This window comes from Sciurus carolinensis, chromosome 2 (assembly GCF_902686445.1).
Source record: "Sciurus carolinensis chromosome 2, mSciCar1.2, whole genome shotgun sequence".
In the NCBI taxonomy this organism is placed as follows: domain Eukaryota; kingdom Metazoa; phylum Chordata; class Mammalia; order Rodentia; family Sciuridae; genus Sciurus; species Sciurus carolinensis.
Genome location: NC_062214.1, coordinates 124,838,238 through 124,862,628, shown reverse-complemented (window position 1 = coordinate 124,862,628; position 24,391 = coordinate 124,838,238). Strand labels below are relative to the sequence as shown.

At 39.4% G+C, this 24,391-nt stretch overlaps 1 pseudogene and 2 gene segments (V, D, J or C); 1 reads left to right on the top strand and 2 right to left on the bottom strand.

Moving 5' to 3' along the window:
• Window positions 1-3,781: 3,781 nt before the first annotated feature.
• Window positions 3,782-4,519, bottom strand: LOC124976542 (T cell receptor alpha variable 19-like). The segment is given in 2 exon segments: window positions 3,782-4,176; window positions 4,378-4,519. Coding segments are annotated over 2 exon segments (444 nt in total).
• Window positions 4,520-10,216: 5,697 nt separating this feature from the next.
• Window positions 10,217-10,746, bottom strand: LOC124976540 (T cell receptor alpha variable 17-like). The segment is given in 2 exon segments: window positions 10,217-10,509; window positions 10,657-10,746. Coding segments are annotated over 2 exon segments (339 nt in total).
• Window positions 10,747-22,854: 12,108 nt separating this feature from the next.
• On the top strand, window positions 22,855-24,122 carry LOC124976539 (proteasome subunit alpha type-6-like; annotated as a pseudogene).
• Window positions 24,123-24,391: the final 269 nt, after the last annotated feature.

Sequence of the window (24,391 nt, the reverse complement as noted above, 5' to 3'; positions counted from 1 at the left end):
AGTTTAGCAAATCGCATACAAAAATATATTAAAAAGATAGTGCACCACGATCAAGTGGGTTTTATCCCAGGGATGCAAGGTTAGTTCAACATCCGGAAATCAATAAATGTCATTCACCATATCAACAGACTTAAAGTCAAGAATCACATGATTATTTCAATAGATGTAGAAAAAGCATTTGATAAAATACAGAACCCCTTCATTCTCAAAACACTAGAGAAAAAAGGGATAATGGGAACATTACTTAACATTGTAAAGGCCATCTATGCTAAGCCCATGGCCAATATCATTCTAAATGGTGAAAAACTGAAAGCATTCCCCCTAAAAACTGGAACAAGGCAGGGATGCCCTCTTTCTCCATTTCTATTCAACATTGTTCTCAAAACTCTAGCCAGAGCAATTAGACAGACCAAGGAAATTAAAGGGGTACGAATAGAAAAAGCAGAACTCAAACTATCCCTATTTGCTGATGACATGATTATATATTTAGAGGAACCAGAAAATTCCACCAGAACTTTTAGAACTCATAAGTGAATTCAGTAATGTAGCAGGATATAAGATCAATGCTCACAAATCCAATGCATTTTTATACATAAGTGATGAATCTTCAGAAAGAGAAGTTAGGAAAACTACCCCATTCACAATAGCCTTGAAAAAAATAAAATACTTGGGAATCAATCTAACAAAAGAGGTGAAGACCTTTACAATGAGAACTACAGAACACTAAAGAAAGAAATTAAAGAAAACCTTAGAAGATGGACTCCCATGTTCTAAAATAGGCAGAACTAATATTGTCAAAATGGCCATACTACCAAAAGTGCTATACAGATTCAAAGCAATTCCAATTAAAATCCTAATGACGTATCTCACAGAAATAGAGCAAGCAATCATGAAATTCATCTGGAAGAATAAGAAACCTAGAATAGCTAAAGCAATCCTTAGCAGGAAGAGTGAAGCAGGGGGTATCACAATACCAGACCTTCGACTGTACTACAAAGCAATAGTAACAAAAACGGCATGGTATTGGCACCAAAATAGACAGGTAGATCAATGGTACAGAAGAGAGGACACGGACACAAACTCAAATAAATACAATTTTCTCATACTAGGCAAAGGGGCCAAAAATATGCAATTGGAAAAGATAGCCTCTTCACCAAGTGGTGCTGGGAAAACTGGAAATCCATATGCAACGGAATGAAACTAAACCCCTATCTCTCACCCTGCACAAAAATCAACTCACAATGGATCAAGGACCTTGGAATCAGGCCAGAAACCCTGCATCTTATAGAAGAAAAAGTAGGTCCAAATCTTCAACATGTCGGCTTAGGATCAGACTTCCTTAACAGGACTCCCATAGTACAAGAAATAAAAGCAAGAATCAACAACTGGGATAGATTCAAACTAAAAAGCTTTCTCTCAGCAAAGGAAACTATCAGCAATGTGAAGAGAGAACCTACAGAGTGGGAGAAAATCTTTGCCACTCATAGTTCAGATAGAGCACTAATTTCCAGAATATATAAAGAACTCAAAACACTCTACACCAAGAATACAAATAACCCAATCAACAAATTGGCTAAGGACATGAACAGATACTTCACAGAAGAAGATCTACAAGCAATCAACAGATATATGAAAAAATGTTCAACATCTCTAGTAATAAGAGAAATGCAAATCAAAATTACCCTAAGATTCCATCTCACCCCAATTAGAATGGTGAGTATTAAGAATACTAGCAACAATAGGTGTTGGAGAGGATGTGGGTTAAAAGGTACACTCATACATTGCTGGTGGGGTTGCAAATTAGTGCAGCCACTCTGGAAAGCAGTGTGAAGATTCCTTAGAAAACTTGGAATGGACCTACCATTTGACCCAGCTATCCCACTCCTTGGCCTATACCCAAGGACTTAAAAGCAGAATACTACAGAGATACAGCCACATCAATGTTCATTGCTGCTCAATTCACCATAGCCAGATTGTGGAACCAACCTAGATGTCCTTCAATTGGTGAATGGATAAAGAAACTGTGGTATATTTATACAATGGAATATTACTCAGCCATAAAAAATAATAAAATTATGGCATTTGCAGGCAAAGAATGAAATTGGAGAATATAATGCTAAGTGAGATAAGCCAATCTCAAAAAACCAAAGGACGAATGATCTAGCTGATAAGCGGATGATGACACATAATGGGGTTGGGAGGGGGGCAGGAATGGAGGAAGGAGGGACTGTATAGAGGGAAAAGAAGGGTGGGAGAGGTGGGGGGAAGAAAAAAAATAACAGAATGTATCAAAAACTATTACCCTAGGCAAATGTATGATAACACAAATGGTATGCCCCTACTTCATGTACAAACAGAGAAACAACATGTATCCCATTTGTTTACAATAAAAATGAATTTAAAAAATAAAATAAAAAGGGAAAAAAAGATAATATGTAGAAAATATCAATAGCCATGTGATAAATAGCGATAAGGTTGAAAATTTTATCTTTTTAAAAATAAAATATAGCTTTACAGTTTAAAAAAAAAACAAAAAACCACTACATGTTCAAGCAGAATTTTTTTTTTTTTTTTTTTTTTTGCAGTGCTGAGGATTGGACCCAGGGCCTTGTGTTTGCGAGGCAGGCACTCTACCAACTGAGCTATATCCCCAGCCACCCAGAATTTTTTACCTCTATCCTAGAGGGTCTAGTATTCTAAATCTTCCCATTTTTGTCCATAAGCTAGAAATCCATTTTCAATATGGTTTCTGATTTTTACTTGTTGACAAGTGACTCAGAGATTTGTAAAAACTTTTATGGAGCAAAAGAAATAAAACTCTTGTCCCTGAACATGTGCCAAAATATCTGAGGAAAAAAATATGTCTAGATAGGAAGTTGACTTTGGAAAGACCATCTAGTGTCGGTTGCCATGACAACTGTGATTCTGGCCTTGACCTCTTCTCATCATCAAACTGGCCATAACTTAAAGAGGAAGGGTGAAGACAAGAGAATCCATAGGTCAGGACAAATTCCCACCTTTAACATTTCCCTCTGTCGGCAGCAGTAGTTTTAGATGCTTTTTAAAAATCATAATCGTGTCTAAGAAAGAGAGGTGATTTGAGGAATATTTCACATATTTTCTGCTTGCACAAGGGATGATTATGGAAATGGGCCTAAATTAAACAATTTATTCTACCTCATGGAGTAGTAGTTCTATTTTTGAGAAGATTCAAGGCAATTATATTAAAGATGGATTAAAGCATTCTACAGAACAATGAATACATAAATTTATGAGTGATTCTGAAGTTTTAATAACTGTTCAATAGTATCGTACATTAGGTCTGAATATAATTTCATATTTTTCCCACCTCAAGAAACCAACACAAGATTAAAAAGTTTTATTAAATTTCATTTTGAAAATAATTTCTGCATGTGCTATAAAAATATGTGCTACATGTTCTATCTCTATATTGGTTTTTTGTTTGTTTGTTTTTTGGTACCAGGGATTGAACTCAGGAGCACTTGACCACTGAGCCACATCCCCAGCCCTATTTTGTATTTTATTTAGAGACAGTCTCACTGATTGCTTAGCACCTCACTTTTGCTGAGGCTGGTTTTGAACTCATGATCCTCCTGCCTCAGCCTCCTGATCCACTGGGATTTCAGACATGTGCCACAGTGCCGGGCTTCTATCTCAATCTATTGCAAAGAATAGGAGTTATGCATCCTTCTAACAAGTGAATCTCTGGATATTCTACATGAATCACACTCCCAAACCCCCACCTGCGCTGACACAGCCCCTACTCCTCTCTATCTGGGGTGGAGTCTCCCCCCAGAGGCCCTAGCTCTTCTTGAGGTTTTTGTGGGACTCCCACAGGCACCCCTCTCACTGTGGCCTCTCTCAGAGCACAGAAATACACTGCTGCATCCATAAGCTGTGAGGCTGTGATGGTGAGCTGGATGGAACGTGACACCTTCTGGAAGTTCAGGGAATACCGACCCTCTGTTGCATTTTGCTCATTGTAAGAGTCCTGACGAATAAGGAAAGTTGGTTTCCCACTTGGTAGTTGTTTGTACCAGAATAAGTAATAAATATCGTCACTGGTTTCATACACACAGTCCAAGGTCACAGCCTCCTTCTCCACCACAGAAATTGCAGTCTGAGCTTGAATTACCTTCTGGGCCATGCTCGTTCCTGCAGGAGAGAGGAAGAAATAGACTAATCCTTTATCTGGAATTATGGGAGTAAAAAGGATGAAGTGACTAAGGATCCAGCACTCTGATCCCATTGCCCTTTATCCATCTCTTTTAACCTCAACAAGAAGCAGTGATCTTCTCTCTGCATAACCTTCAGGGTTGAGAAGAACCTGAGCCTTGTGCTTGTGCGCATCCTTACCAAGACAGATGGAGGTGATGGCTGCTCCCAGCAGGATGGTGGCCCACATAGTGGTAGCTCTTCCCCTGAGAGAAATGTTCTATGTTCCTTCTCAAATCCAGATCTTAACTCTGTACCTTGTGCTCAAGAGGTATAAGTAACGTTACCAAGCTGTGTCCTGCATCTGCTCCAACAGGAAATGCAGTTAGCAGATATGTGGCAGGCTTGCCTGGGTCCTGTCACATGCTTCCTGTATAGTGGAAGATCCTAAATGGTCGTGAGCTCCTTCTGTGTCTCATTATAACTTGTTGGATTGAAAATAACAGCAGACATTGAATCATGTTTGACCCATTCTTCTTGGGTGGAAATGCAGAACTTACAATTTATTATGAATTTTAGTGAATACCTGGCATAACATGGTCATGCACACTTTAGTCTTACATGTGCCTCCTTTTGTACAGAAAGAACCAGGTTAAAAAGTAACCACAGAGTTTTTACTTTCTAACAGGAAGGTGAAACTTGGTCTCAGTCTTTATCACAAGTCTTGGTATCTAGCAAAACTTTCATGAGAAATATTTTATTATTAGTGAACTATTTCAAATCACGATTCCTGAGTCCTCAAATTTGTCAAATGTATATCTTGTCAAATAATAGCAGGAAAGAAAAAATATATATGTATGTGGATCCAAAAGTAATTTAAAAAATTCTACTTAGTGCTCTGCTACAGGAATTTCTGTTTTAACACAACCTGTGTGTTCCTATAAATCCTCTTCTTTAAACCACATACATTGGTAGAAATTGGCATATTGTAAACCCCAAAATATACTATTTGCAACCAGAACATTATCAAAGCCAATAAAAATACTACCAAAAATATCAGTAGAGTCCATTGGCATTTGTGCCTCTCACCACAGTGAATAAAGTCTTTGTAGTCTTAAAATGGCAAAACTTGTATTTTACTCCTCTAAGTATAAGCTCACAGAGATAACATATTTATGCTAACAGCAGGTTCATAAAAATTTTGCATTCTTGTCCTTATAAATCAATATTTTTAACACTAGAAATAGGCATATACTCAGTCTTCTTTTTCTACGGATTGTGCTTTTTAGGCCAGTTTTAGGTTCACAATCAAATTGAGCAATTGAGCAGAAAGTAGAGAGATTCATCTCTGAAAAGAATACATTGTTCATTTATTGCTACTTTTGTTTACTGAACTGCATGTGATATACGCTAGCAATGAATGTGAACAAAATAATGGGAAGATAGTAGTGACCACGTTTGCCAAGGTCCAACCCTAGCAGGAGTCCCTGGGATCCACACCGGTAAACGGGGCGTGGGGAGACAGCGTTGGCAATGGATGGAGAATGAAAGACACAGACTCTAGTTCTTGTGCAATCAATCCCACTTTATTCTGGGGAAGGCTGGGTTTATATACATTTTTTTCAAGCTATAATGGCAGTCTTGTGGTTAATATTAAAGAAGTTTCCAAAGCATAGGCAGAAATTGTTTTTAACAAGGAACATAAAATTATGAGAAAACAGTAACCTTACAGATTATCCTTACCTAATCACAATTGTTTTAAGAATATCTAACTACGTCAATGAACTAATACAATATTTACTTCCTTAATATCTAAACTCTATGTGACCTAAGACTATTCTTATTATTCTCGCGGTTATTATTCTCGCGGTTAAAACAATAGACAAGTACTCTCATGTGACCATCTCTACTAGGTCCATCTGGTTAATATCTAAATTGCTGAGTTAAGGGTTACAGTAGGGCAGCAGTCCCAATTGTAATTGTGTACCAACGTTTATTATAGGGGTGACATATTCTTTGTAGGAAGGAAGGAATATTGTGAAACCTTATTCTCTTACCTCACCACCACACATAAACAAAACCATCGTTAAAATTTAACCAGCCTGTTGGAGACAAAGGCAGATCTACAACTATTTTCTCCAGAGGCTTTCAGGGACTCATTGTACGGTTGCAAAATTATTTTTAATTTTGTTAGTGGTAAAGACCCATTGTTTTTCAGATTGTAGGTAATATTTTCTGGAATTTTTGTTGTATTCCCCTTGTCCCCTTAAGCAATTCATTCAGACTGAAATGAGTAATATATTATCAGAAAAACACAGCAGAAAAAACACCATGCTCTGGAGCAAAACATCCAGCAATTCCTTTTAGGATGAGCCTTTGCAATCATCCTCCAGAGGATCTTTGTCAAGCACTGGATGGAATTCTGGACGCCTCCGCACATGTTAAAGCAGATTTGGAGTTCAGCCTGTGTGTAGGCCATAATCAAAATAATAACCAAATTATCCTGAAAACTTTTATCCACTTAAACAACCATGATGTCTTGGTTTGCGAAGTTCTATTATCCAGTAAGCTTAATTTGGTGAAAATTATGCAAAAAAGCATCAAAACCAAGGGGTGTGCTGTTATAACTGAGTCATTCAGATGATTAGAAATAGGTTTTTATGCAATAATTGATAAAGGGAATTTTGTCAAGCTAAAAGGTTTCTGCACAGTAAAGGAAATAATAAAATGAAGAGACAACCTACAGAATGTGAGAGAATATTTGGCAACCATTCATCTGACAGAGGGTTAATATCCAGAATATATAAGAAAATTTTAAAACTTAATAGCAAAAACCAAGTAATCCAATTTCAAAATGGGCAAAGGATCTGAAGAAAAACTTCCTTAAGAAAGGAATTAAAATGGTCAATAAATATATGAAAAAAAATGCTCAATATCTTTAGCCTTGAGTGAAATGTCAATCAAAACTATAGTGGGATGCTATCTCACCCCAATTTAAATGACTATTATAAAAACAAACAAACAAACAAAAATAATGATTCTGGCAAGGACGCAGAGAAAAAAGAACACATATACACTGATGGTGGAAATGTGAAATAAATTAGTATGGCCATTATGTGGAAATCATACAGAGGTTCCTCAAAAAACAAAAAGGAGAATTATTACATGATGCAGCTATCCCATTCCTGGGTATAAATCCAAAGAAAATAAAGTGAGCATATCAAAGATATACCCGCACACCATGTTTATGCAGCTCTATTCACAATAGTTAAGATGTGGATGGAATCAGCCCAGGTTCCCCTCAAAAGACAAATGGATACATAAAATATGGTACATATAATATACACAAAGGTATATTATTTAGTCATAAATGAGAATGAAATCCTGTCATTTGCCAGAATGTATGGAACTGGGGGGCATTATTTTATGTAAAATGAGTCAGACAACAGAAAAACAAGTACTGCATATTTTATCTCACGTGTGGAAGTTTAATAAGTTGAACTGAAATCAGGGTAGTGATTACCAGAGATTGGGAAAAGGGTGGAAAGTGTCGTTAAAGGATGACAGAGTTTGATTAGTGCACAGTGTATTGTATAAGGAATGATAAAACCCAACCCCATTACTATGTAACTAATATATGTTAATAAAAGAAATTAAATATTACAAAAATAAATATTTTTGTCACCCAACAGAAACTCCAAATCCCAAACACCCCAGATTTGTCAACTTTTTTTGCTAATCAGGCAAATAATAAATATTTTATTTAGACTTTGAAGTCATATGAATTCTGTTCAACTCTGCTGTTTTAGCACAAACAGCAGTGGTGGATGTGTAGGTCAATGGGCATAGCTTCGTCCCAATAAAACTCATGAATTATCAGCACCAAAGCACCTTAGCCACAAGAGTCATCAACTCCAGTTCCTCCTTTCTATCCAGTAACTTAGGTGATGTACTTCTTTCATTTTGAGCCTCCTTCAAGAGTTATGATAATGTTCTGGGAGAGAAAAAACACAAAAATAGGGCCGAGTTTCTCAGACTTCAGTCCATGGATCTTTGGAAGCATATGGACAAATCCTGGGAATGTATCAGGGGGCAGCAATCTATGCCCCAGAGGTTTAAAAAAATAAAACAGGGTGCCCTCTATTTTTGTAAATAGAGTTTTACTGGAAAGCAGCTATGCCCATTAAGGAATTCACAGGACAGTAGTAAAGATCATTGTTAATCAAATACTCAAAAAAGTTGGGGGAAATTGCACATTTGTTAAGTCATGTTTAGATGATTCTCAGACAGCTTGCCAAGCTTCTTCATTACTTACTCTTGATTGGATTATGAGAACGAGTAGGCAATTAATAGTTTCATTCTTTTCAGAGAAATGATGTTTCTGAAAGAAGAGAAAGAGACAATCGAATTGCTATGAGGGGGTTATACAGGAGGAGCAAGTGCCTGTCTGCATTGACTGGTAGCATTTGATGGATGATGCTGGAGAGGTAACAAGTACCTAAATCGTGCAAGATTTAGTAGGTCACATTGGGAAGTTTTCCTCCATCTTAAGAGCAAATCAGGACCCAGGTGATTGGCATGGGTGAACTGTCACTCTGACAAGGTCACTCTTACTGTAATGCAAAGATCTTCACAGGAATGATTTGTGTGTCAAGTGCACTGGGACATTAGGGTAGGTTTTTAATTAGGAATGGGGGCAATTTGGGTTGCAGAGGTTGTGATATCTTTTGGAAGAATTTTAGAGGATAAATTCAACAGAACTCAGAGGAAGATCAAATAGAGTAAATAAAAATGAATAACTATGATCCAGAAAAATAAAGTGAATCCCAACTGGCAGGAACTGTGAATTGCCTATTTAACGTCATTTTTTCCTATTTCTTCCAAACAACCCAATTTTGATGTGGGTGGCATACAAATTTAAAAACAAAAATGTCCTGGAATCCCTCCCAGGTAGGAGGGGTGGCGACTGGTAAGGGAAACTTCAGTAGAGGCTGCTGGGTGGAGCTTCTTCAGGAAACTACTGCCTCCCTCAGCAGGTACACTTCTCCTACTTCTTCTCTTTGCCTAAAAGGGGCAAAACGTGGGAGGATCTCTAGCAGTTTCTTGGGAGTGTAAACACAACAGTGATACCTGAAAGACAAGAAATTTTGAGCTGGAAAGACCCTGGATCCCTCACAACATAACAAAGCCCCCTATCGTGCCAGCCCTGCTTCTTATAGGGCTGCTTTATGTGAGAGAAAAGTAACTTCCTCTCTGTTAATAAGTAAACGCCCCCTTGGGTTTTCTGTAATGAGAAACTCTGCCAATCTCAAAATAAGGCTAATGATGTTCATTAAAAATACAAACTCATCACTCATCAGAGCCTGACTGAGCCAGCACTGAGTCCAATAATCCAGATCTTCAGTGGTGCTCTGGGTGACTCTGTCACAGGTGATGATGACAGGCCAAGATGAAGCTTTTGGGGACCACAGCCCTATCCCACGTTTCCCCTGCCCTCTACATATTTTTTACCAAGCATGCACATAAATACAAATGTCCTGACCCTCTCCACACACTTTCAATAGTGTCAAAGCTGTGTCAAGGAAACTATAGTCAGGATTTATTGATTTTAGTAGAAGTGAGAATAAATAGAAGTACTTGATCCTAGAAGCCAGCTTTCCCAACACAGCATTTCAGGACCTGTGGTTTGAGAATTTACTTTTTTCCAGGTAAAGTTAGAACTTGAAGGATCGTTTGGACTCAGTGATCCAAATCCTTCACCTTGAGTGAGGACAGAAGACTGCTACACTAAGGATGAGCCTGAGGACATGGAGCCAGGATGGGCAGAACTGAGCCTGGCATTGCAGTTGCCATTCCATATTTCTTGACCTTGGCCCTATTCCAAGATACTTCCAAAAAAGTCACAAATTTGAATGGGCTCCCTGCCCACCACATGTAGACTCCTTCCTGGAGAATGTGTAACCACAAAGTCCACCCATGGTCAGGGCTTCTGGAAAGCAGCCCTGGCAGGGTTTGCATCAGGGATGAAGGTGCCTGCTGATCACTGTGCTTCTGTAGCACAGAAGTAAGTAGCAGCATCTGCAGCCAGGGAAGCGGTGATGGACAGGATGCTTCTTTGGGTGGAGGTGTCCAGGGTGACTGTTAGTCTTCCATTGCGTTTTTCTCTCTCATTTGAACGTATTAAAATCACCAGAGCAGGACCTTTACCTGAATCCTGTCTATACCACTGCAGGTTGGTTATACCAGTTCTGTAACTGCAGTTCATGGTGGCATTGTTTCCCTCCCGGATGCTCAGAACCTGAGGACTTGCTTCTCCTTGTTGGCTGTTCACCCCTAAGCAGAAACAAGACCAGAGACCAGAAGTCACTAACTGAATTTTCAAATACCATTTCTAAAAACCACAGGGATACCTCACCTTTCTGGCATCTGCACTCTGAATTCTGCTCTCCCTGTTCCCATCTCCACTAGCCCCCAACTCACTAGCCAGCTGAAGACCCAGAGTCACCAAACACAGGAGTTTCTGCATCCTTCTTCCTTATTGGGATCACGGGAGGCACAGCTCTTGGGACCTGAAAAGGAGCCAGGTCCCTCAGTCAGAAGAGTTAGTTTCCATTACTGAAAATTTGTCTAGTCTTTCAACTCCTCCCCCTCCCAGAGTTTCATTTTTTTTTTTTAACCCAACCAGTCAGCCGCAAGCTAAATCCCTTGCTTTGAACACACGTGCAAGCAAACACACACACACACACACACACACACACACACACACACACACACACAAATTGAAACCAGATCTGAGCAGTGGGAGGCACTGCCATCTGGTGGTGGCAACATCATCCTGCTGATGGAATGTGCTGTGGTTGGTAAAGTGGCAGAGCTGACACAGAAGGAATTGGAAAGCTAGTCCATTTTCTGCCTGCGTTGAATTCCGGTTCCAACTTTGAATAAAAGCAGATACAGTTTAATTCAGGTAAGAACTCAATGAAGGAAAAATACTGGAGCCCAGAAAGTAATGTATACCTTTGAGAAGCACCGTTAAGTTGCCTACAATATGACAACATCTGAAAATGTATCTGCAAGCTTCCTCCTTGCTGGAATGAGATTATTTGTAAGTAAGAGTTTTTATTGACTAGCAGCAAAAATGGACTCTGACTGAACTGAATAGAAAAGAAACAAATTAGTGAATACCATGTTTGCTTCAGAATCCCTAGTAGGGTCAGGAAACTGGACTCAAATCTCCAAGTCAGGGCAGCACAGAAAGTCAGTCTGGAGAAGTCCTCCTCTGCGCATCCACAGGTTCCTCTTCTGAGTCCCAGACTCTGCAGGGAGTGCCTGCAAGGCTGCTCAGGCAGGACAACATCTGCAGCTGTAATTCCACTGTCTCTGCTGCCCTGTCTTCTCTGTGTTGTTGTAATTACCTCCCTTCTCAAAAAATTTCCTTTTCTTCATAAGTAACTTCTGAGTCAACATTGGGAACAATGCACCTGACTGCTGAGGCTCAGTTGTGTGCCCACATCTAACTGTACCATAGGCTGCACGTAGGTCCTTTCCTACTAGCTTGGTAGGGCTACCTTACGAAGTGCCAGAGACTGGGTGGCCTAAACAACAGAATTTATTTTCTCACAATTCTGGAGGATTTAAGTCAAAAGTCCAGGTGTCAGAAGCTCTGGTTTCTCCTGAGGACCCTCTCCTCAGCTTGCAGATGGCCACCTTCTCACTGTGTCCACACGTGAATCACCTTCTGCCTGTGCTCTCTGTGCCCTAATCTCCTCTTCTTACATGGACACAGATCATCTTGGATGAGAGCCACCCTAAGGACCCTGTTGTAACAGAATCACCTCTTTATTTTATTTTATTGGTTCTTTTTAGTTATGCATAAGAGCAGAGTCCATTTTGACATAATTACACAAGACTCTATCTTGCTGATTCAGACCCCAGTACCTTCCTTCCCTTTCCCTCTCCCCACACCTGTTCCCTTCCCTCTATTGATCTTTCTGCCATTTACCCATAGTTATTTTTTAAAACAATTTCTTGGGGAAGTACATGATGATGAGATTCATGGTGGTATATTCACATTTGTACATAGGGAAGTTACGTCAGATCCACTCCACTGCCTTTCCTTTTCCTATTGCCCCTCCCTTCTCTTCATTCCTTTGTCTACTCCACTGAACTTCTATTCTCCCCACCCTTATTGTGGGTTAGCTTCCACATATCAAAGAGAACATTCCATCTTTGTTTTTTTGGGAATTGCTTATTTCACTTGGCATAATAGTCTCCAGGTCCATCAATTTAACTGCAAATTACATAACATCTTTCTTTATTATATCTAGGTAATACTCCATTATGTATATATACCTTATTTTCTTTATCCGTTCATCTGTTAAAGGCATCTAGTTTGGCTCCTTAGCTTAGCTAGTGGGAATTGTGCTGCTATAAACATTGATGATATTCACTTCTTTAAAGGGCCTATCTCCAGTACAGTCACATTCTGAGGTGGTCAGCATTGGTGCTTCAACATATGAATTTTGTGGAAACATAATTCAGTGCATAGCAATGAGTAGCTGGCACTTTGTTTCTATGGCAGGAGGCAGGAGGGCACAGGCAGAGAAGAAGATGTGTGGTCCTGCCATGGAGGTCAAGTTCAGTAGCTGTTCACGTCCTCTGGGCCTATTTTTTTCATGACTGTAAAATATGGATAAAGGTTAATAACAATACAGTGCTACATTTTCAGAGTTGTAGGAAGTTAATGATGAGATAATAAAGTGCCATTTAGAACAGGGCCTGACAGTGATGTCTCACAAGGTGCTACTCCTTCGAGAAAATGGATCCTGATGCTGACGTAGTCAAAAAGAGTGGCAAACATCTTCTAGAAAATTTTGTAAATGTTTCAGTATTGAATTTAAGATGCTCCTTGTGGAAGATGAGTGAGTGATTAGGAAGAAGAAAAAGAAGAAAGAAAAAGAAAAGAAGGAAAACTGGGCTGGGGATGTAGCTCAGCAGTAGAGTAATTGCCTAGTGTGAATTGAGATCCTGGGTTCAATCCCCAGCACAGTGAAGGAGAAGAAGAAAAGAACAGGGCAGAGGGTGTTGGCTGGGGCGTGTGTGGATTGGAGCGCGCCAGAGGAGGAGCCTGCAAGAAGGTCTGGGTCAGCTCACAGCCAACACAATCCATATTTGGTAGCAGGAAGCTAAGAAAAATGGGAGCCTTTTGAGCAAGGAACTGATGTTCTTAAAAGTTGAAATTTTAATCTGCCGCCTGTCTGCTAGATAGTTAAAAATTTGAAAAACTTTTCCAGAAAGTATAGAATGACAATTAAAAGATGTCCTCTGACTCTAAGAATTCCCAAGACTTGTCCAATATCAACTACAAAGAGGGCAGGAATCTAGTTCTCTTAATATTTTTTATGTATTTGGCTATACATACAAAAAGGATCCAGATTCTGGAAAGGAGAACTGTGAGGTCAGCCCACCAGGATGAAAGGGGACAATTTCATTGAGAATACATTCCCATTCACAAATGAAATAAGTAAAGAAAGAATAAAAGGTAATTAGTACATATAGTTTATTTCAGGAATATTTTCAATATAAAATATTCATTGATTGTTATAGTTCAGATGGGAGGTGTCCCCCAAAAGCTTAAGTGTGAGACAGTGTAAGAAGGTTCAGAAGAAATGATTCGGTTAGGAGATCCTTAATCAAATCAGTGAATTAATCACTTGATGGGATTAATTGAGTGGTAACTAAAGGCAGGTGCAGTGTGGCTGGAAGAGGTAGGTGACTGGGGGCTTGGCTTTGGGGTATATATTTGTATCTGGTAAGTGGAGATCTCTCTCTATCTGCTCTGATCATCATGTGAGCTGCTTCCCTCTGCCACACTCTTCCACCATGATGTTTTTCCTCACCTTGAATCCAGAGGAATGCAGCCTGCTATCTACGAATTGAGACCTCTGGAACCATGAGTCCCAAAATAAACTTTTCCTCCTCTACAATTGTTCTGGTCAGGTCTTTTAGCCACAGCAGCAAAAAAGCTGACTAAAACATTGATATAATACATCAATTTAAAAAAATTCACATGCTTTGCAAGATAACAAAAAATAACCAAACTCAAAATATTTTTTCCCAACATAGTTTCAAGTAATTAAAAATTAAGTATAAAGTCTTGTTACAAAATAAGGCATAACTATTGAAAACCATCAATAAATGTTATGCCAAATAATCAAGAACAAATGACATTCATTTTAAAGTTCAGGGAAGGGCTAGGCATGTATCTCAGGGGTAGAATGCCTTCTTAGCATGCATGAAGTAAGGTCCTGGGTTCATCCCCAGTAAAGGAAATAAAAAGTTAAGAAGAAGGATATGATTGCTCATATTTATTAATTAAGTGGTTGTTCAACAATAACCTTGTAACAATATAACAGAAAAGAAAGATTCTATTCATAATACCAACAACATTTAAATGTCTAAGAAAGAAAAATAGAATGGAAAAAAATTTTAAAGAAATCTAAAGCAAAGATGAAATGTATATTTTTAGACAATAGCAACTATGTTGATCAAATATTTATGAGATGTAAGTTTTAAAGTTTGCAGCACCTGAAAAATAATTTTTAAATTTAATACAACACTAACTAGAAAAAGAAAAAACTTTCAAACCAAAGAAAATACAAATAATACCTTTCATATAATTTTTTAAAAATATGTATTCTGAAGATGTAACATCTTTTCCTTCTTATCTAAAAACTTCAAGAATGATAACCATTGTATGTAGAACTTTTTAATGTCAGCAGGACACAGCTATGCTGGGTAGTTCCTTACCTCCAATCATAGGGTACATTTGTCAGAATTTTCAGTGTGCCTCTCAATTGTTATTCACCCTAAATAAATGGTAAAGTCCTATAAGCTCACAGTTAAATAAAAAGAAAATTACCTACAGGGGAATCAAGTTATTTCTCAGTGAAACAGAAAATGCTAGAATAGCACTTGTCAAACTGTGTGTCTCAAGACCATTGAAATATCTGAGAGTATATATGTATCAGATAATCTGCACGACAAAAACTATTTTCATCATAACACTAAGATATAGTCAGGGGTTTCACTGTGTTGACATTTGTACTGATGGTGCAAAATCGACTGCTGTCATCTTAGGTAAAATCAATGACCTTAAAATATGCCAATAGGCCTTGTGTGTATGCATTACCACAGAAAGAGAACCACCATGTATTTGCAAAAGAAAAAAATATGTTTTGCTTAAAAATGTCCTTGACAAAGAAATGAAAAAAAAATGCATCTTTTCTGTTTAGTGTGCATCTTTTTACTAGTCCATGTGATGAAGCAGATGGTACACGCAGGACCTCTGAGGTCTTAGGCATGACAGAGTCTCAGGAAGAGCACTGGAGCATGGTTTGCAGTGGGAGCAATGAGCTGCCTTTCCACAAACTCTATTTTTTACTTGAAAGCAGGGTATAGCCCAGCATATTTTGGTAGTTGCTAGACATTTTCTTGAAAATGAAAGATTTGAACTAACAATTGGGCAAACAAGTGACTGGTTATTGTGGGTAATATTTTGAGCATTCATGTGAATTTTAAGTTTTTGGAAAATTCACATCCACTAACATGGGTCTGACACCCTCCCAATTCTTAATGGCCTTCCTGAGGAGACAGGTGATGATAATAATGTGCAATTTTAAAATGTTTGTTTTAGAATTGTTATGGACCCACAGGAAGTTCCTAAAATATTTATGAAGTATCTTCCTCCAAGGGTGACATCTTACAGAACCATAGTACAATATGAAAACCAGGAATTGACATTGTTCAAATACTCTAATGGATCATTTGAGGGTTTTTTTTTTACATTGAAATTTAGGAGTTCTTTATTTGTTCCAGCTACAAGGCCTCTGTCATATATGATTTATAGAATGTTCTCTTTGTCAGTAAGTTACCTTTCATCCTCTTAACAGGCTCTTATGCTTTAAAGGTTTTAATTTTGATGGTTCAGTTTATCTCTTTTTCTTTCATAGGTTGTAGTTTTGGTGTCACTTGTTGCCTAGCTCTAGGTCCCAAAGATTTTCCCCATAACAAATAAAAAGCTCAGATCATTGAAAACTCAGACCTTTGAATAGGAAGATTTTAGTGACTCCATCAGATAAATAATCCCAGTCCAGTGATTATGACCAAAGACAGAGGAATGAAAAATAGAAAACAAAAGAATGAGGTAGTCTATTTCAACTGCAGACTCAACCAAATCTTCAGTCAAGGAATATAGTAGTATAGTAATATATTTTCTATTTGCCCTTTGCTCATTGATTTATATGTTTCTTTGTACATTTCTTCTCTTCTCCTCCATCTTCCTCCTCCTCCTCTCCTCCTCTTCCTCTCTTCTTCCCCCAGCATAGTTATTTTTTATGCAGATAACTGGTGACTAACTTTACCATTTAGTCTGTATATAGCAGCATATTCAGTGGAACTCCCTCTGAATTTTAGAAGTGACTTCAGAGCCAAATATTCACACAGTGAATGTTGGGACCATGGATTTCCTCGTTTTGGAGAAGAGATGAGATCTTTTACACTTGTTCAAAGGACCTGTTTAGCTTGTTAAGTGGAATAATTCAACAATCACATTGTTTGGATGAACAGATGTGCATAGAGAGATGCATATGAAAGATCAGTCAGAGGGATGGGGTTGGCCAGTTACCAATTTGTTTTCTCCTAGCTTCAAATTCACCCCTCATTCCCTATTTATGATGTGGGATGAGGGCCCTGTAATTGTTTCTCCTTTGCCAGCTGGCATGATAAGAAGCTTTGTCAGTAACTGTAGCTGGAAAGGACACTGCAGGAGGAAGAGACTTCTCTTTCTGGTGCTGTGTTTCCTATTCTCTTGTCCTCTTCATAGTGCTTGGTCAGTCTGGGACTCCCAGGGATGTGTCCCTCCAGCAGGTGTGTGACAATCCCCCAGTTGGTTTCTTGGCAAGTCTTCACAAGCACCCAAGCAAGTACAGCAGCACATCTTTGCCAGCATTTTGTAAATTGTATTGGATCCTGGTACGTGTTTTCCTGCTTAGCAACCATTTTTCTTTGGCACCTTTGCGAACTTCTCCATCATCCAGCAGGCTGCAGCTTTGCATTCCCAATGAGACCTGAATCCTAGTCCTGGTAGGAGGGATCCAGAGTGTGCCTATACCAATGTGCTCCTTCCTTGGGAGTCTACCTTGGTCCTAGAGTTGAGAGCTTCTCTTTATATGTGTGATTCATATGTTCATAAGAGTTCTTTCCCCATTAGTAACTAACCTCATATTTTTTTTAACCTCAAATTTTTATTTAGTAATTTTCACATTAAATTTTTCTTGTTCAAATTACTGTGTTGCATTTTACTCCTTGGCTGGACTTTGGCTAAAGTAGTAGGAATCTGTGAAACATAGAGAGGAAAGGCATTAGATGCAGAGAGATTAGCAATCAGAAGCCATGAACCAGCACAGAGCTAATTGCATTGGGGAAGTAATGAGTGTGGGGGTGGTTGGGAAGGCAGGGGAATTAAAGAGATGAGACTGTACCACTTAAACCCGGACAGTCTTCTGGTTTTTATTTGCTATGCTGTCATTTTTACTTCAAAAGTTTCTTTGGTGGGTGCTTCTAGAAAGAATAAATACATTTTTTTAAAAGAATTTAAACAGAGTAGGTAATGAGAATTTTTTTTTTTTTTGACAAATCATTGAGGTCCATCGGAAGCTGATTCATATTGAAATATTGTATCTAAAAGGCATACTCAATGCCAAGCTCTGGAGGAAGAATTCTTCCCGGGGACCACAGACAAAGCTGACAGGAAGTACTCTGTCACTCTGAAGGGTTTGTGCTCAGCCTCCCTTGCAAGGGCAGTCACTGTGCCACTCAGAGCACAATAGTATGTAGCTGAGTCGTCCACCTGAACTGAGGGTTTCTGCAGGTGGAAGGACTTCTCCCCTCTGTCCAGGGCAGCTGTGAAACCTTTGGCACTGTCTCTTGAGGTGTGTTTCAGGAGGACCTGGAGGCCTTGTCCAGGGTACTGGACATACCAGAAGAGCACAGGGCTCCCGGTATAGGAGTAGTTGCACTTCACCTGCACGAGGACCCCTTCAAAGACAGAGATGTGGTTCTCAGACTGAGTTACTGTCTGGGCTCTGGTTCCTCCTGAAATGCCAATTATGGATCAGGAAAAAACTAATCAGACTGCGGAGAACAATTCATTAAACGGATTCTACATCATAGCTCACCAACAGAATGAAAATCACCTTTTTACTCACCCAATGTGCATATCATCATGAGCATTGAGATGAAGATGGGCATCATGTTCGAAATGCAGAGACACAGCAGGTTCTGTTCTGGAAACAATTCAGCCACACAGGCCCTCTAACAGCTCTACGTGAAAGTTTAACAACTGTGCAGCAAAACGCTCCTCAGAGACCCTGGTTTGCTTTCTGGTTTTCTACTGAAGTTCAAGTTGCTCAGCATCTCCCTCTAGAGACCAAAAACGGTACTGCAAACAACCTCAGACTAGGAAGCCTTCAAATTCTCAAAACAGCTCCTTCTCATTTATTATGACAAAGTGCAATGGAGACTAAGTGAAAATGAATGTCATTAGCAAGTTCCACATATGCATCTCAATGCAACAGAGTAGAAAGTCCAAACATAGCAATACTTACAGAAATCTAATTAAAATAAAAATGAGAAAAAGTGGTATATTTGCTAAAATTTCATTGTTTAATGTCATTTAGATGTTAAGCAATAAATTTGGATGCCTACTTTAATAACTGTTACAAAATAAATTTCAAATGAATATAAAATTTAATATTTTTAAATAAAATAAAGACAAACTCTTAAAAATTTAAGATGACCATGAATTTTCTAAGCCAGATATTCTGATAGCATAAGGGAAAATATAGATAGAATAAATTTCATGGAAACTTCTGTAAAGGTATTTTAATTAAATTTTGAAACATTACCAGATCAAGTGACTTTCCATCTATCGTCATTGATTCTGACACAGAAAGTGGCCCTTTACAATTTTAGTTCTACAAGTTAAAAATAAAATAGGCCGCAAACAGGAATTCTTGCATGAACATTCTAGAAAAATGGTAGATTGAAAATGTACCTGCTCTCCTGTTCTTAGCAAAGGGCTTCTCTGACCACCTTTCAGACTCAAGTGTGGTAACCCACTTGGGAACTGGATATAAATCTGGGCTCAAGCAGTAGGAAACCCCAGGGATGAGGGGCAGGAAACTACAGTTCATGGAGAACTTGTACTGAAGATATAGTGAACCTCTAGAAAGGAAAGATTCTCTTAAGAGAACATCTCCTCTTGCCCCGCAAATAACTGAGAAGAAATAAAAAAAGAGACTGAGTACCATCTGTTCTTAAATAAAGAGGAATGCAAGGAGGTTGTGGAGCAAAGGCATTGTCTTCCAGTTTTTCACCACACAACTGGCAAAGCTGCTGACATCAGTCCTCTGCTGGCTGTACCACTGCTGACCACAGACCAGAAAATCTAGGCTTTCCTCCCCCCACCAGCCCATCACCTCCACTTATAGTGCCCCAGTGATCAAACATGTTCGCAGGAGAAGGGAGAAAGGGAAAGAATCCCTCAGAGAGAAATAGGTGCCTCAACGGGTCCAGAATAGTCTGAAAGAAAGATCAGCCTTAGAGACCCAGTGTTCTTTGCCAAAAGAATCAGAACATGTAAAAAGTGATTGACAATTCATTTGTATGAAAGATTTCACAAAGAAATCTCATTGAACCTTTGTTTAATCCTCTTAAAGAGTAAATACAACTAAATGAAATTAGAATTCAGCAACCTGGAATGTCCCTCAAAGTTTCATGCAAGCGGAGGTGGAACTTTCAGGAAATGAATGAGTCATGAGGGCACTAACCTCATCAAAGGATTTAGTGGATCATGGCTGAATGGACTATGGGAAGGTGAAGGAAACCACAGTATGTGGGACCTAGTTGCAGGGCTGGGTCAGGGGCATACCCTAGAAGGGTTTATCTTCTCTCCAGTCTCCCCTGCCTCCACTCCCTGGCTTCAATGAGCTGAGTGGTATTCCTCTGCCATGCCCTTCTACCAGGATGCTCTGCCCTCACCTCAAGCCTAGAGCAATAGAGACTGCTGACCATGGGCTGAATCCTCTGAAATGATGAGACATAATAAATCTTTCCTCCCCTAAGTTTCGCATGGCAGATATTTTGGTAACAGTGACAAAAAAAAAAAAAAAAAAAAAAAAAAAAAAAAAAGCCAAAAAGCTGACTAATGCAATCACATTTTAAAAAATAGATTTAAGTGATTGTTCATATTTTATATTATTTATTTATTTATTTGTTTTGGTACCATCGAGTAAATCCAGGATCTCTTAACAGTTGAGCCACATTCCCAGCCCATTTATATATTTTTTTTTGAGACAAGATCTTGCCAAATTGCTTAGGTGTAGAGACATGCTTGCAGCTGTTTGGGGAGGAGGCTGCACGCTGGCGGGAGGACGCGCCCACCTGCTGGTGCACGCCGCCTCCTCCCCGCCCTTATGCTAGCACCCTTGGGGCCCTGGCCCCAGCAACCTCCTGCGTGAGGCGTTGGTTGACGGAGCGCGCTGGAACGTTGGGCTCCGAGGGGCACCACTCTACGGGAGACCAGCACTTCAGCCCGAAAGACCTGCACTTGGACCGGGAAGATGCCACCAGTATCTTGTCCCACAAGGCAAAGAGAGGCCTTACCCATCCTGGAAGGCGGAGCTGGTGTTGGCACCAAGGCGTCTACTTGGGGAGAGAAGCAAGCAAGGAAGCAAGCAAGGAAGCACCACTAAAGAAAAATAAAGAATTTGTTCATTCCCAGTCTGCCTCCTATTTTTTCCCGTGGTCTCGTTGCTGCAGGCGGCAACACTTAGGGCTTTACTAAATTGCTAAGGCTGGCTTTGAACTTGTGATCTTCCTGCCTCAGTCTCCCAAACCACTGGGATTACAGATGTGTACTACCATGCCCAGCAATTGTATGTATTTTTAAGTAATGAAATCATTCTAATTTTTGCCACTAATTTCATAAGTTATGAACTGCTGAGGTAAGAAAAATCTTAACTTCTGTATGTGTAAATTTTTCATAATGTTACTCTTTTTCTAATTCTACCATTTGAACCAAAACACAAAAGCAATTTGAAATCATAAGTGTATATACAGATTTCTTATACATGTTGGTTTTTCATTTAACTGTCTCAGAGTAAATAAAAATGGTCCCTGGACTTTCATATCCCTATGAGAACTGATAGAATGTCTGATATTGTGAACTTTGGTAGTGAAGATCTGTTTTCCTATTAATGTGTTTTCCTATTAAAGCACATTGTTAATGTGCTTTGAAAGACTAAAAATGTTTGTTAAGTGTGTACTTTTATATTATATCATGAATTAAAATAATTACTTAAAAGGGAATAAGAGTTTTTTAGTACTTTCATCTCTTATTTGATTACATCTCTTATTTGATTACAATTATGGGATAATTGTCACAAATTTTTGCTATGGAAATCATTGGAATAACTGTTTCAAAACAGATTACAACTAAATGGTTTTTAGATTTTCTATCTCATCAAAATTATGTTCAATTTGATTATTGGTTCTGTAATATTTACAAAATGAGAAATATAGATATTTGTTTAAATTACTTTGAAGTATATCAGTATCACAGTAGGATATTATGTATGTGCAAGAAGTTAAGCTTCCAATCTAGATTAAAAGTCTATAGTGAACTGATTGAGAATCGGTGCCATAAAGTTTGTCCTAATGAGAATCTAGGCTACACATCTTGCCTACTAACAGAAACAAGTATCCATGTATTGATCAACACTGGAAACAATGCTAACCATCATAGTGGATGCTAGAAATGAGTTTTTAAAGTAAAAGTGCAGTTGCCTTTTGATTTCAGAGTCCTTATAGCATTGTTGGTGTGGGGTATGCAGTCGTGAGGGAAGAAAGGGGTCCCTCATGGAGAAATTTATTACAAGACCTTCATCTGGGACACAGCCAGTCTAAAGGTGGCAGGACAGACATGGAGGCAAGTATTCAGGAGACAAACACCCCCAAGTGCTCAGTCATCCTGCCCTCTTGGGCTGCACAGAAAATAAAAACCTCTTGAAAATTCCCCAGCTTGAGCCCCTGTGTCATAGAAAGTCCCCTGTGTCATATCAGGTTTGTGCTCAGCTCCCCCTGCAGCCCCAGGCACTGTGTCACCCAGAGCACAGAAGTACTCAGCTGAGTCGCTCCAATGGGCTGAGGGCTTCCTCAGGTGGAAGGAGGTTTCATTCTTCCTCAGTTCAGCCTGGAAACCATTGATGCCTTTAACCAGGGTGGCCCCTGACGTGTACTTCAGGAGGAGCTGGAGGCCTTGGTTGGGGCGTTGGCAGTACCAGAAGAGATAGGGAGAGAAAGAAGATGAGTAGCTGCACCTAAGCTCCAGGGGGATTCCTTCAGAGACCATGACGTGGTGGTCAGGCTGGGACACCGACTGGGCTCTGCTTCCTCCTGCAACATTAATGCTGAGTAAGGAAACGCAGCGCAGACTTGGCTCTGAAGACGTGTCTATCTCAATTCAAATCAAAACATGGTCACGGGAAGGGAGAAGGAGTGGTCATGTACTCACTCTGGGCGAAAATCATCGCCAGCACTGGCACGAGCAGCAGGAGCATGGCTGAGTGGTGGCGATACTACAGGTATCTGCGCAGGTGGGAAGGTGCAGTATCTGAGCCCTGAGGCACTGAGTGGACAGGTTGGGAGCACAGTCCCTTGCCTAGACAAGTTTCAGAAACGGTTAGAAAGAGGTTTTCCTTTAAGCAGTTTGGATGCTGTCTGGTCCCTTGTTCTAGTGACAGGGCCCTTAACTACAGACACCAGTGAGGAAGCATCAGCCAGTGGCAAGGAGGAGGGACTCAGTGGATGAAGAGGCGGCTCAGTAAAAACAGACGCCTCCTTTGTGCAACATCGCCCTCTGGAGGCCAGAGGAAGGACCAGGCTCTAGACCTCGGGGCTGTTCCCTTCCCATGTCAGAGTTGTGATGTGTCAACTTCAAGAAAATGCGCGTGTCCTTTTCAGAATCTATTATGATGTCACCTTCTGCAGTGTATGAAAATTAATCTTCAAGTTCATGAGAATTGGAATCATGTAAAAATAGAAGAGAATGGTTGGGCCCATAGCTGGGCCCAACCAACATGTACTGAAGTTCCTTCGTTGGTTTTGACCAGAGTAGTCATTTTAATTTTTTTTCTGGAGAGCTGATCTTACCAAGTGGAATATCCTTTTAAGGTTACCAGTTAGGTTGGCTTACATCAGTAGCTGTCAGAGGAAAAAACCATGTAGTAATTGTCACACAGAAGAAAACACCTGACAAATTATTGAACTCACTTAATCAAGGTAACTGAAAACATTGGCTGAGTGGTTACTGGATGACAGCCTACAGCAGATCCCAGGTATAGAGGGCATGCTCTGAGGCTGCTAATTGGAAATGCAAGTATGGATATGAGATTCCTGTGGGTACACTGTATGAAAGAATTGCTTATCTCTTTCCAGTCTACACATAGAATGTGGGAATGAGGCTGCCATGGTTGTTGTATGATTATAATTGGTATAGATGAAGAATAAGGCCCTCAGGTGTACAAGTGTGATCCTTCAGGTTACTACTATGGATTTCAAGCCACTGCAGCAGGAGTTAAAGAGTCAACCAGGTTACTGGGGAAAAAATGAAATAATTTGATTGCACATTTGAACAGATAGTGGAAACTGTAATTTCATGCCTGTCTACAATTTTATCCATTGATTTCAAACCCTCAGAAATAGAAGTTGGAGGAGTTATATTTGAAAATCCTAAATTTTTGATTCTGAATTGAACAGAGATTGAAGCTCACCTGTTGCTCTACAAAGAGAGACTTAACATTTTCATTAGTTTACCAAATCCATAATGCTTCTTATCAGTGTGTTTGGTAACAGCAAACCAACATTATGAAGGCCTCTGGATTGATAAAGGAACCTCTATCAATCTTCCTACTACTGAAGTTAGGACTTTGCATTAAAACAAACAGTGCTTTGGGGGAAAAAAATAGAAGGAACAGTAATTTATCTGAGAAATTAGTCACGGAAGATACTATTCTAGACTCTAGAATAATTATGAGATATTTTATGTTATTTTTGCAAAGCCATTCATCAGAGAGAGGGGATAAGATCAGTAACC